This window comes from Labrus bergylta, chromosome 16 (genome assembly GCF_963930695.1).
Source record: "Labrus bergylta chromosome 16, fLabBer1.1, whole genome shotgun sequence".
Classification (NCBI taxonomy): Eukaryota; Metazoa; Chordata; class Actinopteri; order Labriformes; family Labridae; genus Labrus; species Labrus bergylta.
Genome location: NC_089210.1, coordinates 15,704,952 through 15,722,451, shown reverse-complemented (window position 1 = coordinate 15,722,451; position 17,500 = coordinate 15,704,952). Strand labels below are relative to the sequence as shown.

At 44.8% G+C, this 17,500-nt stretch overlaps 2 protein-coding genes and 1 long non-coding RNA gene across 7 annotated transcripts in view; 1 reads left to right on the top strand and 2 right to left on the bottom strand.

Annotated features, from left to right (window-relative positions):
* hoxb3a (homeobox B3a) overlaps positions 1–17,500 on the bottom strand; it is an 87,193-nt gene that overhangs the window by 60,478 nt on the left and 9,215 nt on the right. The window contains exon 1 of one of the 3 annotated variants that reach the window (XM_065964520.1): positions 3,219–3,720. The exons of the other annotated variants lie outside the window; for them this stretch is intronic. The gene's annotated coding sequence lies outside the window, so the exon portion shown is untranslated. Of the gene's footprint in view, positions 1–3,218; positions 3,721–17,500 lie in introns of those variants that run through there. 3 annotated transcript variants of the gene reach the window in all.
* LOC114921232 (uncharacterized) overlaps positions 3,724–17,500 on the top strand; it is a 21,703-nt gene continuing 7,926 nt past the window's right edge. For 2 of the 3 annotated variants that reach the window (XR_003809524.2, XR_010668861.1), the window contains exon 1: positions 7,423–7,538. This is a non-coding gene — a long non-coding RNA (uncharacterized lncRNA). Of the gene's footprint in view, positions 3,838–7,422; positions 7,539–17,500 lie in introns of those variants that run through there. The other variant, XR_010668862.1, reaches the window with a different exon arrangement.
* hoxb6a (homeobox B6a) lies at positions 12,288–15,442 on the bottom strand. Its single transcript, XM_020652825.3, has 2 exons — positions 14,565–15,442; positions 12,288–13,205 (listed from the first exon to the last, which is right to left on the bottom strand). The coding sequence occupies exons 1-2, from the start codon at positions 15,115–15,117 to the stop codon at positions 12,916–12,918; spliced, it is 843 nt and encodes a 280-aa protein (XP_020508481.2). The 5' UTR covers positions 15,118–15,442; the 3' UTR covers positions 12,288–12,915.

The following is a 17,500-nucleotide window of genomic DNA, read 5'->3' as shown; positions in this document are numbered from 1 at the left end:
CGTCGTCTTCACGTTCAGCCCTCCTCTGGTGTCTGAATAATTTATGGTGTCCCTCACGTGAGTCCAAATAACATTCTTGTGAAGCTCGTGAAAAATCTGTGTGATGGCGGAGGGCATCGTCAGGAATCCGCAGACTGAAAACGCATCGAGGCTGCATGCCAGGCCGCCTCGTGCGTAAGGAGAGCATAATAAATGAGAGTTTGAGAGCTCGGAGGGGACTTCCGGAAGCACAATCCTCCTCTGTGATTAGCGCGGAGCACAGGATTCTCTGTGTGGTCGTGGTTAGCACAAAGTAGCCCCCTCACTGTAAAGAGGAGCAGGTTTAGTTCAGGGACGGTGGAAACATGGAAAATTAAAAGGAGAAAATAAGACAAAAAAGAACCCTGATTTAGTCTAGTGCACAGAAGAATTACACTTCCTATTTAATAAATATAATACTTTACACGGACGAGAGTTGAGGGATTATTTCATAAAACACAACAAATAATAAAAAACTCACATTACCCAATAAGTCAGGCAATGGGCAGCAATCTAACCTAATTTAATAAGACCCTCGCTTCTGTTTTTAAAGAAGCTTTCAGCCATTTATCTCGGTCTTTCTCGGTGCTCAGTAGATGCAGTTTATTGTCTACATTATATTTTTTATATTTATAATTCATTGTGTTGTATGTCAGAAGTGAAAATCAGCCATTTTTCCATTCACTTCCGGTTTGTTGGCCTCTTCTTGCGGTCCTTGTCTCGCTTGATTTTAACACAAAAGGAGAACTATTAATTTTTATTGTGACGTCATTCGCATTTTAGACATTTAAATCACCGGAAATGAAGTGAAGAATCATCCGTACCGGGACTAGTGAAGCAGCAGAGACTGTTTTAAAAAAAATAAAAAAGATGTAATTTAAGACGGGAACGTGATCGTCCGCCTTGGCACGAGACATTAAACAATTTTCCGGGATGGATCTGAGCATTAAGAAGCGCGAGGAGGAGAGGACGGGGGCCGCGTGACTGGTAGCCGGAGTGTTTGACAGCTCGTGAGACATCAGAGGAGAACCAGTGTCAGGGACTAAGAAAGATAAACACACACAAAGTCCAGTTTTTATAAAATAGTTCTGAACATCACCGGAAGTTTGGGGTTATTTTCGGTCTCTCTTAAAACGGTTAAAATGTGTTTAAATATCTGGAATAACAAGTTCACACACACTTGATCTTGTTTACACACACACACACATTATTCCTTCAACAATCATACATTCATCTGTCTGAGTCTTATCTTAGTCTTTCTGTATTTCCTCGCTTCTTGGACATGTTTGGCAGTCTGTCAGTGAGTTCTCACAGTTCACTGCTTCATAGAAGTCCATTAAGTCATTTCAATGAAGAGTCTTGTTTCAGTTAAATCTCACTCTCTTCATCTTTCAATTATATTCGGTCAGCGCCACGTTCCCTAACTGGTTTCATTCACATAGTTTTCAATGTGTTATTTGGCCGTTAAATCTGACTTGAAGTTTGTTTAAGTCATCTTTGTGTCGTTTAGTTTTAATTCCTGATTTATAAAACTTGATAATTAGCAGATTGAATAACTTCTGATTCGGAGTTTTTCTGTCGTGTTGTTTCATGTCATGTCTTTGCAGCGTTTGTTTGTGATCAGCGTGTTTGTCCTAAGTGTGTCACGCGAGAAACACACTTAGGAAAACAAAAACATTTTCACTAATATTTGATTGTATTTAATTCACCTGTCCTGCACACAAGCTGCCCGGCCCTCGTGGGTTTGTAAAACACCAGAACTATAGTTTCATCAGTCAAACAATTCACTACAAAGTTATCACACAGTTGCAGGTTCCGTTCACAGCTCGTGGACTCAGATTAAATCGGCTTCAAAAAGGTTTCCCTTCAAAAGCAAAAACTGTAGCCCGACTGTTTGGTTCAGTTTGATGTCTATTCCCTTTGAAGAGAACTTAATACCAGAGACTTTCAGGATCTTAAAGGGGAAACTGAAGGTTTGAAATACTGCACTGAACGGGTTTTTTTTTACCCGGGTTAACTATTTGTCATGGATCTTTGGCCCATATCTAGTAATATTGTAGAAATTTGATTCAATTTAAAGGATACTCTTCAAGATCATGCATATTAAGTTGAGCAAATATAAAATGTCTGTGTTCATGTGAGAGTGTGTGTGGTGTAAAATAACCAACAAGGACTCTGATATTGAACCTTGGGAATGTTTGTATCCACGACCCTTTTTCACTCACACCCATCCTGCCTGGAAAATACAAGGGCGGGGGACGACAAAGATTTTCTTGTACCCAAGGACGCATATTCCATGATGTGTGTGTGTGTGTGTGTGTGTGTATGTGTGTGTGTATGTGTGTGTGTGTGTGTGTGTGTGTGTGTGCGTATATGTGTGTGTATGTGTGTGTGTGTGTGTGACCTTGTACATTTACTTCTTGGATAATGTTAGCACACACGGGTCTTTTCCCAGCTCTAAATCCCACATTGAAACGGTTTTACGCACACGATAGTCGTGCGTAAAAGTGTCAAAACAAACGTACAGTGATATGAAATGTTTCCTTTCCAACAACAAAAAGAGAGGCAATAAAAGCCTTCTAGGATGAAATGGGAAATTCCCTTCTCAACTTGATAGTTATATATTTTCCGTGTGATCCAGAGGGACGGAAAACATTTGAGTCAGATCAGTTTCACACCTTCAAAAACCGCGTAAACAACCAACATCTGCTGCCCTGCGCCTGATCATCAGTGAAGGCATCACTCAAAACTCCAACTAGACCTTATTAAAGTTTGAGAAATAAGAACCTCACACACGTACACACACACACAACCACTGTAAGGAGGTTAACCACTCCGTTTGCTTCCAGATATTTTCATACACATCTGAGTGCCAGCGCGCCATCATTACGCACGCACTGCAGCCACGGACACATCCATTGGGGACTATACAAAAAGTACACACGACTTCGATCGTGCACACACGTTACATCTCACTCAGTCGGTGACGCCAGCACCGTCGCGAGGTCCCTGCCATGCAGCCACAACATCACATCTCAAATATCTCAAATACACCGGCGCGCGTTAATACAGCAGCAGCGCAGAGAGAGTGAGTGACATGGTAATTACACAGCTCCCTCTCTCTCTCTCCCTTTACCACCCTCGCCCCCTCCCCTCTCTACTTAGCCCCCACTTATAGGCAGCCTTCAAACACTACTTACTTTGCGTCCAGGCTCAGTCTCTCCACCGGGTTTTCCCAGCGTCCACAGCGGCGCAGACCGGAGCTCCCGGGCTCCGCGTGTGAACCGGAGCAGGAACAGCGGCCGGTAGTAGTGGCCTGCTCTCTCTCTCTCACCCACACACACTCCCGCCCTCTCCCGCTCTGTCTCTACTTTACTGACCCCTTTAGGATCCCCGCGAAGCCGTTAAACCGTCACTTGCTTTCTAGAATGTGAAATATATAGTACACTGTCAACTCCCCAAAACCATAAAACTAACTTTATGGACCCCACGTGACCAGAGCAGAGCCAGTGAGAGGTATCAGTCTGAGGCAGGCCTGAGCTTTACGATCAACGTGGAGATAAAAACCCTCATCCGTTTGACATGTAAATGTCAAAGCTGCCTTCTTTTTTTATAGTTTGGCCCAAAGCAGAAGGGGGTTAGCTTTAAAAAAAATATATCTCAACACACACACACACACACACACACACACACTTAGACACACACACAGAGGAGGCAGGAGATGTGTCCAGATGAGGCTCGGAGCAGGACCTTGTTTCCCCGCTATCAGCTCAGAAAAAGAGCCGTTTGAGAGCAGAGAATCTGCAGCAGCATCAGCCGGTGAGTTTAAAAGTTCAGCTGCTTGTTTACAGTTGGAAACTGGGCGAAGGTAACTTAATTTGGCCGGGAGCGGCCTCCGTTAGGGCGGAAAGGGAGGTCGTTTAGAGAAAAGTGACCAATTTGTCTTTTCAGACTCGGCCAGCAGAGATGGAAATTGGCCTGTGTGCATCTGTTCTGTGTGAGTTTAATGCAGCTTGTTCGGTGATTGGTGAGCTGCAGGAGGAGGTTGTCGCCTTGGAAATGTGGCAAAGTGAGGCCTGGAAACCCGAAGACAGGCCTCCGGTTTGCATCTTTACGCACGGTGCAGCTCGGTGTAACCACCTTGAATCATTTGGTTGTGCTGAAAGCGTTCTGCTGTTAAAATGTCCTTAAATGTGGCTCAGACATATGCACAAGAAGGTTTTATGGACTGTGGTGGACGTTATAAGAAAGTTAGTTTTCTACTTTGATTTGTCAGACAATACGTTTAAAAAAACATGACTATTTTTTTTAGTCAGATTGATTTCTGTTATTTGACTTTCAGCAGAGTTTGGTTCATGTTTGTAGTTAATTCAAATATTCACAAGAGGTTTTAAATGTTCCCTATTTATTGATCTAATCAGGAGTTTGTTGACAAGCTGAAGATTCTGTTCAACTTTTGGCACGTGTGTGTGTGTTTGTTTGATGCACGAGCAGCTAGTGAAGTCTGTTTTTTTAATGAGTATTGGAAACTTTATTATTGTTTTTTTTTACTCCAAGTTACAAACAAATACAAAAAGCTCATTGGCAGAAAGCTCACAGGCCTCACAGGACGGTAGCTATTTCCATCACATGCTCTCTCACACTCTCTCTCTCTCTATCTCTCTCTCTCACACACACACACACACACACTCTGCAACTACAGATAGCCAAATGGTCACATTTAAAAATGTCAATACATATCTATTTACATCCTTTCTGCAACATGGATTCAATAATTACAATAATAACAATATACAGTTACACTTTTTTTATGAATAATAGAGCTTTACACAACATTATTGATGGATTCTAAGGGCTGTGTTTAGACAACACACACACACACACACACACACACACATACACACACACACACACACACACACACACACACACACACACAGAGGGAGAAAGATTGGTTGGGAGGTAAATAACAGATTAAGGGGGACTCAGACTAATACGCTATACTCGCGTTATTGGCTGTAAATAAGTTACAATAAGAGCACTCATGCTAACTTTTCAAATACGAGACATATAAAACGATACTTAGACATCAAACAACAGGTAGTAGGTAGGATGTAGGTAGTTAGGTAGCATTATTCATCCTCTCCTTCAGACACTTCTTTTTTTAAAACGACGACAACAAACAGGAACACTACTTTGTTTTGTTTTTGTACCACCGTCATTATTTTTTATGTTGCTCTGAAACATCAAAGACCAACAACATGCCGACAAATAAAAAGTGCTGCGCTGCTGTACAGTACTCAGGGAGTGTTTTTAAAATCTAGATTTGGAATCTGCTTGTTTTACATGTTTTCTTCATCACCGTCTCCTCGCGCTCCTCTCTCCACGCGCTTCGTCTCTTCAAGTTTCTTTTAGTTTTGTGTCTTTTGAAGCCTGCACGTGCTTCCCAAAGAGATGGACGGAGGATTTTTTTTGTTGTTGTTGTAATATATTTTTTCAGGGTTGGAAGGCGCTGCCGGCCGAGGAGAGGCTCATGCTTTTCAATTTGTTGTCCTTCTTCCACTTCATCCTCCGGTTCTGGAACCAGATCTTGATCTGTCGCTCGGTGAGGCAGAGCGCGTGCGCGATTTCGATCCTTCGTCGTCTCGTGAGGTACCGGTTAAAGTGGAACTCTTTCTCCAGCTCGAGCGTCTGGTAGCGGGTGTACGCCGTCCGCGCCCGTTTTCCGTCCGGGCCCGTCATATCTGAGGGTTTGGAGCGAACAGAAGGCTGTTAGGGGGGGAGGGGGGGGGGGTGTTTGGGTGCACAGAAACAGCTGATTATTTAGATAAATACACAGTTAGTGTTAAATAAATATAAAAAAAACATCCTAAATTAAATATAAGCGTAGCCACCAGCAATGGCCTAAACGCATGTTGGATCAGCCCTCTTTGACGCACATTACGCACTGCAGAGCGGTGTGTTTATTCTTCATGCTGCATTGTAATCTAGTAAATTGTAGCTACAGGTGTTTATATTTTTCTGTCTTCACTCTCTCTTCCACCACACACAAATAAAATGCTGTTTTCACCCATAGTGCCATCAGAACCAACGTGCGTAAAGGCGCAACAAAAGCTCAGCCCCTGATTCTGACAGCCCTCTTTCTCCACACATTTTATTTCCACTCCACAGCCTGCGCTAAAAGATTTGCTTTTATTTGTCACATTACTGTTTTCTTTTTTAACCTCCCCTCTTCACCGTCACCCTCTCAATCCCCCCCTTTTCATTCCCCCCTAGCTCCCTTCAGGGTTTTATTGCCCCGTCCTCTGCCTCACCTCCCTAATAAAGTTCCCACACGTAATAAAGCTTCACTTTTCAAAGGAGCAGCAGCCTCCAAAGCCTTCCTGGCCTCCTCTTTCTTTTTTTCTTTTCCCACCCGGCTCTGTCTGAGCTGCTCAGCCTGTTGGTCTCTGCTGCCCGGCTCTCCTCTCCCCTGACAGATTTATGGCGCTTTTGTGGAATTTGCTAAAATAAAAAAAAGGGAGGGGGGGGGGAGAGGGACAGAGGGGGCAAACCATCCGGCGTCCCTTGCTTCTACAGGAGGGAAATGCAAAACAAAAAACAGCCTGATGCTCTGACACGACACGATAACTCCAACAGGCTGTGCAGCTGTCTGTTATTTCATTTCTGATTTTCCAACACGTGAAATAAATATCTGAATAATTTTATCTTGATGAGAACAAAATCAAACAGATTCATTGAGTTCACTGGGAGGCTCAAACACCCTGCTGACTGATTTCTGACAGTCTCATGAAAATATTAAACTGACGCAGTGGAAAAATGCTCGACGGGCTGCGGACAACAACGAGATGTGTGTGTGTGTGTGTTTGTGTCAGCAATTTTCTTAACTCAAATCAAAGCAGCAGCGAATTGTAGTGTGTGTACAAACATAAAAAGAGGCACAGAGCACTAAACTGTCACCCCCCCCATGTGTCCAAACATACAGGACTCAGCGTTCTGTATGAAACAGATAATGAGGAGCAGCATGTACCATGGTTAATGTGCAGCTTTCTCATCCAGGGAAATATCTGAGGAGAAGCCTCGCTGCCCGCCGTGCTGCCCGCTCCTGCTCCCGCCGGGCCGCCCTCCTGCTTCTGCCTGCTCCTGGGCGGTTGGTTGCTGCCGTGCCCGGTGTCCCGGTTGTGCTGCAGCTCCTCGGGCTCTGGCGACGCGTCATCCAGCTCCGTGAAACGCCGCGTCGAGCCGCCGCCGCCCGAGGAGGAGGCGGAGGACAGGTTTGGTGAGCTGAGGTTAGCGCTTCCTGGTTGCTCGGAGCGGGGAGAAGAGTTCTGTCCACCCAGCTTGGAGTCTTCACTGCCGGGTAACAGGAGGGAGTCTGCCGCAGAGGCGAGGGAGCAGCTGGACGGCTGTCTGAAGCTCCTCTCCGGGGCGGAGGAGCCGAAACCCAGGGAGTCCCCTACGACCGAGCCGCCCCCGAAGTGTCCTCCGGTGTTGGCGCCTCCGCTGCTCCCCCCTCCCCGGTTGGTTACGGTCAGGTCCATGCCATTGTAGCTGTAGCCGTAAGAGCCCGTCGCATGGTGCATGGTGGCGGAGGAAGAGTCCCTGTACGTCCCGCCGTTCATTGCGCCGCTGCTGGCTCCATAATTCAGCAGTTGATAGTCGGGGCCATTTGGGTAGCGCCCCGAGAACGAGTTTACAAAGTACGAGCTCATTTAGGTTGTTTTAGAGAGTTGCAGCTCACAGCTGAGGATAAGGGGCGCTTGATTTGTTAGATTTCTCTTGGTCGTTATAACGCGGGTACTTTCAACGATTTATGATGTATTAGTGAATTATGGCGTTGCACTGTACTTCGTTTTTAGCTATGTATGCGCCGTCCAAATATGGGGGTGGGGTGGTGTGTGTGTTGGATTGAGGGGTGTGTGAGTGTGTGTGTGATGGGGGAGGTGAGGGGTGAGGTGAGGGAGGAGAGAGAGAGAGACGGAGAGAAGGAGGGGGGGTGGTCACGTGCTTTTGTTGACCAGTCGTAAATTCTCGCCGATGACTTTGGAGAGGTAATTCATGCTCTGAGGTTTCTAATGATGAAGGGGTGGGCGGGGGAAGCTCTCTCTCTCGCTCTCTTTCTCCTCCCCCTCTCTCTCTCTCACCCGTTTGTTCTGCTGCTGGAGGTGCCGGGGGTGAGCTCAGAGCGCCACCTACTGCAGACATAATTTATTGCACTGATTAAAAAAGAAAGATAGACTCAGAGAAAGTCGACAGGAAAAAAGTCTCAGAGATCTGTTATAAAATATTCTCCCTCTCTCTCTCTGCGAGTGTGAATGTCTCTCATCACTCAGGCCTGTTCATTGACCTTCTCTGAGGCTGGAAATGAGAAACCTGTGACCATAAATAATGATAAATAACCCCTAAATATTCAGCTCGTCACAAAAGACGATAATAATATCTCTGCTCCTTCAGCTGAGAGTTCAGGGTTTTCTTTTGCAACTCAGCCAACAAGAAAAAGTAACAAGTACAATAATAAAAAATATATTTAAAATAATGATATAATCATTAGAATAATAACAACAACAACAAGTGGTGTCCGGAACGTCATAAATATGAAGAAAGTCTCACTGTGCCATATTTGGCACATCACTGCGTCATTACGCACGCCTGTGGCACAGCTGTGACCAGATGTAGTTACGCAATCATGGCACGTGAACTGTCCTCTCTAACAATCAACAGACCAGAGGCCTCAATCACTTCTTCACTTTAACAATCTCATTTAAATTCATCTCAATTATTTAACTTTAATATTTACATCAATCCCATCATTTTCTATTTTTTTTGTACTTTCTCTTGTCACGTGAGACCCTCTGCAGAATGATTATTCCCTCTCAGACATGTTCAGAGCCAGACATGATGACAGCTAACTGTCACAACACCAGCTTTAACACACACACACACACACACACACACACACACACACACACACACACACACACACACACACACACACACACACACACACACACACACATCTAGAAATATTCACATAAACAGTCAGACTCTTGTCAGATTTGACCTACTGTTCCTCTCTCTCTCTCTCTGTGCACTCTCTCTCTCTCCCTCTCTCTCTCCCTCTCTCTCTCTCTCTCTGTGCACTCTCTCTCTCTCTGTGCACTCTCTCTCTCTCTCTCGCTCTCTCGCTCTCTCTCTCCCCCCCTCTCTCTCTCGCTCTCCCTCTGTCTCTCTGTCTCTCTCTGTGCACTCTCTCTCTCTGTGCTCTCTCTCTCTCTCTCTCCCCCCCCCCCCTCTCTCTCTCTTCCCCTCCAGCTGCAGAGGAGGAATGTTAAACCTGATCTGTGACGTCCACACTGGATGGAAATCTGCTGATTTATGATTTGTTGATTCCTGGCTCGGGATGCATTTCAGCCGGGGTGCCTCTGAGAGTGTGAGTGAGTGTGTGTGTGAGTGAGTGTGTGTGTGTTGCAGTAGCCCTCACTGTGCAATCGGGTGTGCATGTTTCATTCTGACACACACTCGTGTTCATGCACACAGGCTCAAACATGGGACAGATGAAGAGTTCCAGATTTGTGTGTGTGAAATGATACAAATGAATGCTGTGGGGAGTGTGTGTGTGTTTGTGTGTGTGTGTGTGTGTGTGTGTGTGTGTGTGTGTGTGTGTGTGGTGTATGTAGTGTCAGGCCACATTTCAGACACTCAGCTGCTCTCACACTGAGTCTACAACACAAACCAGCAGTTTGGAATGGAAATCATCTCGACTGAGTCGAGTGTCCAGGCGGGTTAGAACAACTGGAACAGGCTGAAAGTAACAAACGGAGATCAGGTTTATTATCTTACACTCTGCAGGTTTGATATCCACACTAAATCAGCTCTCAGCCTGAATGTTAGCGCAGGCCAAAGTGTGCGAGGAATGGCCTGCAGGCTGCAGAAACGATGAGGAGGAGGCAGAGACCCAGTTGGCACAGAGCTCTGGACATACTCCTCTCGATATATTTAGATTTCCACCATCACACTGAATATTTGTACCATGAACCGGCCTACAGTCCAAACTAAAACCTCTGTTTCACACGAGTGGAAACAATGTCCATCATTTTCTTAGATTGAATAAAGATTTAAAAAGTGAAGAAGAACATTTGCCTTTGTAAAAACTACTTCAAGTCTTGCACACTGTTTGAAATCTAACTCGTCATGTTAAAGTTTGCACATGAATCCCTCTTAGCAGAGAAACCAGCTTCACCTGCAGACACATTCTAAATCTGCTTCAAACAGTTTATGGATAAAATCATCGAGATAAACGGCAGACATTGTCACATATAGTCTGCACAAATGTGTGCTCACTTCGTTGTCATCTGCAGAGTGCTTAGATCCTCGTTTGGAGCTGCGTACAGATGTTTAAAAGCCTCCACTTTCAGACTATTTCATATTTCAACTCAAATCCAAACATGTCTTCTCCAGCAATCTGAATCATCTCAGAACGTCAGAGAGTTAATAAAGCAGCTTTTATAAAGTCTAGAAAACTTTGTATTTTCAGAAACAAAAAGTTGAAATGGAGAAAATAAAGATCTCAAACTTCCTGTGACAAAATATAACAAACACAGTAAGAGTGTAAATCAGTGCTGAGGGTCAGAGTGAGACATGTTACAATTATGATTACTGCAGGTTTCATGTCCAGAAGAGAGGATCTGAAGTTGACTTTATCTCTGTTCTTGTTTGTGAACACTTCACTGAAACGCAGCGGTGCTATGTAATCACATTACATGTTGACTGACTGACTCTCCGAAGCTCAGACTGAATCTTTTCATTTCCTCATCGACTCACTGACAGGCCGAGCTGCAGAATGCAAACCATCCAAACTTCATATTCTTAATTCAACACACTTTACTCAGGACAACAAGTGAATGTATCCAGCATGCAGAAATCAAATATTAGATACTGGTAGCATTCTGCTCACAAACTAAATGTTAGACTTTTATAGATTATGAGTCATGTTACTGATTATATTATATTTTATATTAACAACTAAATCTCACAGGCTGCATGTTGTTTCAAATAACTGAGGATGTTCTCTCAGTGCAGTCCTCATAAATCTGCTTATTTTAAATATGTAATAATATTAAGATGAGTTTTACATTTGTAGCTTTGAATGAACCAAATTGATGTTTCCAAATGTTCAGATTAGTGGAGTCTGTTAAAATGAGAGCTTCTTAGAAAATTATAAAAGTATTTTCTTCTTTTTAAAGCCGTTTTGTAAAGTGTAATCTTGAATGTTGCAGCGCCATCATTAGGACAAAAAGATAAATAAGATGTGTTTATCTTTATTTTGGAGAGTTTTATTTGTACACTTTAACAGCAGAAATAGAAAAGAAGATTAAAACAGACGAGTCTAAAATCAGAAGTTTGTCTCCAAGTTCAGTGAAGAGGGGTTTGTTGTTGTGTTGTGATTGTTGTCGTAATTAAACGTGTTTGAGTTCATCATTACTCTGATCATTATTTTAAGGAGAAAGCATTTATGTGTTGAGGGCGCGTGCATATATCTGAGATCCCGAGAGAGAGATCATGGGGCCCGCGCGCCGGTCACCCAGAGGACACGCAGAGTTCAAAGGGTCACGAGGACATTGTCCACTTTGTCTGGGTGAAGTGTGTGTGTGTGTGTGTGTGTGTGTGACCTGTAAGGCTGGCCGGCTCGAGGACAGGTCAACTTTCTCTCTCTTTCTCTCTCCCTCTCTCTCTCTCTCCTTCTGGTCATCAATTAGTTCAACCCGCCATCAGCAGCAGCTCGCGCCCCGTGTCACTTCCCCACAGAGTGCAACAGCTCGTGCGCTCACTCTGCTTCGGCCTCGCGGACTCAAATCGTAAAATATAGATCCCTGAATCATCAATAAATAAATAAATTAAAAACAACCTCATTCATCTCTTTACATTTTATTGACGTTTCTCAGGTAGTTTACGTAATTACGTGACAAAAAACACGAACATAAACAATGTAAAAATCCATAAAATAAACAAATAAACACTTTCCTGAACGCTTTAGGTAGTTTGGAGAATAACATCAGTAGGTTTACAACCCCCCCACCCCACCCCACCCCCAACCCTCTATACTGGAAAAGTCAAACAGCTGGAAGGTAAAATTACCCCCTAATACCCCCCCCCCCCCCCCCCCCCAAATGTACATTATCTCCACCGTGCACGGTGTTTTTATCCTATACAGTTTAAATATGAACACAGTATGACACAGGCCTACACACACTTCTCTAAGAGCTTTGTCCTCCCACATTATGCGTGTGCGTGTGTGTGTGTGCGTGTGTGTGTGTGTGTGTGTGTGTGTGTTTGCACGTTACTTAAAGGTATAATTAATACACACACACACAGCACGTTACAAAATAAGAAAATAAAAATATTGAGGCGGGAAGAAACAAAAAACAAGTGCCTGCAGAGAAAGTACATTGAATGAAATAATAATCATAAGAAGAAGAAGAAGGTAGAATATGAAGTTAGGTAGTTTCTTTTTGGAATGCAACAAGAAAATGTCTCAGATTGATTTCTTCGATATTTAAAGACATTTTGGATGTTTGATCTCGTCCCTTTAACACCTTCCTTTAGTTTTTTAAGATCTGATTTTTGTTTTCGGCTCCTTCTGGAGAGTCTTTCTCTTCGGCTCTGATGACCTACAGATACATCGTGTGGCAGGAGGTGATATAAGAACGAATCTTCCTCTCCTTCTTTCCTCCATGTTTCTGCTCCGGTACAAAAATTAAATAAAATCAAAGGTTTTCTCCCAGAGTTTTCACACCAGACAAACGTCCGGACAAACTTTAAGATGTGGAGGTGAACGGATACACCAGCAAGTCTTTTCTTCCACCCTCCTCTTCCGGTTTTTTATTTTTTATTCTGTCTTCATTCATCAGTCCGTTTCTCCTCTTCCTCCACTCCGTTCACCGTGGAGGAGGAGGAGGAGGAGGAGGACGACGAGGAGGAGTTGATGAGCTTGTTCTCCTTCTTCCACTTCATCCTCCGGTTCTGGAACCAGATCTTGATCTGCCGCTCCGTGAGGCAGAGTGCGTGCGCGATCTCGATCCTTCTCCGTCTCGTGAGGTACCGGTTGAAGTGGAACTCCTTCTCGAGCTCGAGGGTCTGATAGCGCGTGTACGTCTGACGCCCGCGCCTCCCGGGACTGCCGAAGGTCCCTGAGAGAAGAAGAAGAAGAGAGTATGAGGGTTCATCTGAAACTGGAACTTCACTCCATCTTTTAATATTTAGGTTTCTTTAAATTCCCCACAGAGAAATTAAATAAAGTTAAATAAAAAAAAAACTCCAGCTTTCTAAAAGAAGAAGATTTTTGCCGGAAGTGAAGTCTCACTATAAAGCTTTATTTATTTATTTAAATGTTTATTTCAGACAGATAATACAGATTCATTTTAATAGAAGGCAAAGCATGAAAAGATGACGCGGAACTAAATCAAAACGTCATTAAACCTCTTTAAATATCTGAATAATCTATAATAATAATAATAATAATATTAATAAGTCTTCAGAGCTCTATGATCCTCACTGACAGTTTATATTTTTTTGCCCCCGGTTGTAAACAAATCGCCATGTTGTCAGTTTAGCAGCTTCAGTTTCTTTATCGACCCGTGAGAGCAAACCGCACATATCTACAGCTCACAAATCCATAAATAAAAAACGTCAGATGAAGCAGATTATGGAGCAGCTCTCGGGGCTTTTTTTTTGTGCCACTCTGTTCCTTCTCCAGCCTCCATTTCAATCCTCAGCCTGTCATTTAAAGGTTTGATTCTCTGTTTCCACCTCATCTGTCTGAAGAGTCCTGCAGCTCTGCGTCACCCGGGACAGACTCAGCCGGCTTTAAAACAGCACATTTATCCTTTAATTAAAAAACAGGCATTAAAAAAGGCCGGCCTCGTGCTTTAATAAATCAGTACACGCGCTGACCCCTGCATGGTGACTTTACGCACGAGCTGCATTATGAGTCTAATATCTAATCTGCTCGGTTATGAATAAACAGCGCTGACAGAGGTTAACAGAGAGAGCTCCACGGGAGATAACAGAGCTGCTCTTCTGTGTTTGAAGTTTGAAGAAAGGAGAAAAAGACACAAATATCAGGCTGAGAAGTTTCATGTTCTACCTGTTTGTGCTCATTTCTAACCCGGGTAAAAGAATAAGAAGTGAGGGACAGTAAGATGAAGTGTCTGCAGAGCTGCATGCTTTGAGTTTCCTCTCTCTCTATCTGTCTCTCTATCTGCTGCCTGTGTTCACCCACAACACTCCCTGACAGCCTCTTCCTCTCAGCTTTCTCGGTAGCAGCTCCGGTCAGCAGGTCACTACAGTAACAGGAGCCAGAACCCAAACAAACCCGGTTTATGACGGACAATAAAGAAGCGAGCACATGACTGAGTGACAGGCCAACAAACGGGATCATAAAGCAGCTCGTGGGAGAGGAGGAGCAGGAAGAGGAGACAGCAGAGGAAACAAACGTCACTTTTTATGACGGGATCATAAAATATGTAGAACTAGAGGAAGACACTCACCGTTACACGCGTTCATCCGCTGCATCCACGGATAAATCGGCGCTGATGATTTGTCGTCCATCGTTTCACCTAACAGCCCTTTGCCGCTCAGCCCCGCGCACTCCACTTTCCGGTGCATGCCGTCCTGCGTCAGCGCGAGCTGGTGCTCCTCCAGGCTGCACGGGAGCTCCTTGTCCCGGTAAAAACTCGTTGCCGCTGCTGCCGCCGCCGCCGCTGCTGCCGCGGCATAGTCGCAGGTGCCTGCTCCGGCTGCGCCCCCTACACCGACTCCCGCTGCCGCCCGGTGCCCGCCGTACGCTCCGTTTGCAGCCTGCTGGTAGTAAGAGGACGCAGAGTACGCTTTATCCTGGTGAACACCGCCACTGGCGCCGTACGCAACGGCAGCGGCGGCGGAAACGGCCGCCGCCGGGTAGTGCCTGAGCGGGTGGTCGGCGGCGTATCCCGACGAGTAGAGCGGGATCTGACCCAGGAACGACTCCGCCGCCGCCTGGCCACCGCCTCCCGTTCCCGGTATTGTCACCGGGAAAGAGGAGTTGACAAAATAGGAACTCATCGAGAGAAAGTGAAGGAGGATGAGAAGAAGAGAAAAGGAGAGGGGAGGACAGGAGGGCACGAGACAAACACAACAACAAGGTTCACGCGCTGAAGAAGAAGGAGGAGGAGTAGAAGGAGGCTAACAGCTAACGGCTAACGGTTCTCCCTCCCGTCCTCCTTCCCCTGCCTGCACTTTATGATTTGTTGTGTTTTATAGCCGACAGTCCGACGGGCTGCTGCTATCACTTAGTTTATCGCAGATTGGGAGGAGGGGGTGAGGAGGGTGAGGGTGAGGAGGGGGGGCAGCTGGGTGGCTGAGTGCCAGTGTGGGACAGAGAGAGAGAGAGAGAGAGAGAGAGAGAGAGAGAGAGAGGGGGGAGAACAGGAGAGAGAGTATGTGTGTGTGTGTGTGTGTGTGTGTAAGACGGGATGGGGTGAGGAGGGGGATAAGGGGGAGGCAGAGACCAGCTGACCTCTCACTGACCAATAGGGAGCTTCCGTGCCTGGCATTCGTTCGCCCCTTTTCCTTTCGTTGGAGAGAGGAAGAAGAGAGGGGGGGGGGGCTGGGAACTACCGAGACTCCCCTCCCTCCCTACCCCACCTCACCTCTTTCTCTATCTCCCTTCTTCAATCTCCCTCTCTCCCTCTCTTTCTAATTCTCATCCAATCTCTTCAGTATTTTCTGCGCTTCCCGGTGAGATTGCGCAATCACACCGGAATCCTCCGCGCGTTAAATTGATTCTTTCTCTCCCTGTGTGTCTTCCTCCGTCTGTTGTTGGACCCATAAAACCAGCACACACACACACACACACACACAACACACACACACACACACACGCGCGCGCGCGCGCAGCCCCTTGGGGAGGGTTGCTGCTGCACCAACCGAATAATAAAACATATTCCCGGCGCTTTGCGGATAATACCGACCGCATTAAAATGAATTTGGAGAGTGTAAATCACTGCCGGGGGCGCGCACGGCTCGTGTGTGGTTCCGTGCGTGTGTGTGTGAGTTAGTTCACAGTGTAAAGTGTATTATGGAGATGTTTGTGCGGTTATAATTGGTATATTCCGCCGGGTGTTTAGATGTATATGTCACACAGGCTGCTTTCTGTTTGTGTGTGTCCTCTCTTCTCGCCATCAGAGGAGTGTGTGATAATCTAGAAGACTTTTCTGAACATGATCTCAGAGCTGTTCGACTTTTATTGATGAGACAGAACCGGCTTCTTTCCCGTGTCCTGCGCTGTGAACGGGTCTCTGTGTCCTGTCCCGGGATGTGTGTGTGTTCAGTAAAGTGTTCCACTTGTGTTTAATCAGCGTGAGCGGTGAATTATTATTTTCAGCCTCTGTGACGTTGATTAGGATGAAATGTAAAAGGAGAGGAGGAAAGGAAACAGTCCACAAGTTGTTCTGATTTTTTTTCTTCCTTTTTCCTGACACTGATTAGAACTCAGCCTCGCGCCTCAAATTCTCTCCACGAGGGCCACTTCTCCCCAGGTGAAAAATATAAATCAGCCTCGATCATTCAGACTCTAAAGCGAGGAGGAGATTTTATTTCCAGCAGACTAAACTATGACTCAATATTAAATGCTGTTTAAACTTTGAAAGCTTGTTCTCTCATTTCTAAACATTAAAAACTAAATAATTAAAATAACTCAAATAAATGCGATGAAAAATTCAAGCACACATTTATATATTTAATGAGGGATTAATGGCGTGGAATAAAGAAGCTCCTTTTTATTCTTTATTTCTAATTAGTTTTTTTTATTAAAACACAAAAAGAAATACTGTCATTACACTTTGTTCAAATGTTTGGAGAATGTTTTTAATTATTAACATGATGCCATAAATCTGGAAACACCAGCGAAGCACTAAAATAATTGTTCTATTAGAAGATCATTTACATGCTAATTATTAATGTTTTATTATGTGAGTGTTTGTAGCGCCCTAGTTTTACATGTTTATAAAAGAAAGCAGAACATAAACTAAATATAGCACACACACACACACACACACACACACACACACACACACACACACACACACACACACACACACACACACACACACACACACACACACACACACACACACACACACACACGTAGGCCTACTTGTTTTCTACTTTCTCCTCTCATATGAAAGAGAACTTAAATATCCTAAGTCATCTCTTTTCTACTCTCTTTATTTTCTTCTTCTAGAATATAAAAGTCGGCTCGGCTCGGCTAAGCTCGGCTCAGCTCGGCCTGCTTTTCTTTGACTCTTCCAAACGGAATATGTGTCGCTGAGGTCGTAAAATAACCGCAGCCATAAATACGTCTCCCTCTCTCCCTGTGAGTGTGTGTGTGTGTGTTTCCCTCTATGGCTCTGACTCGTCCTGCAGACAGACCGACTGACAAATAGAG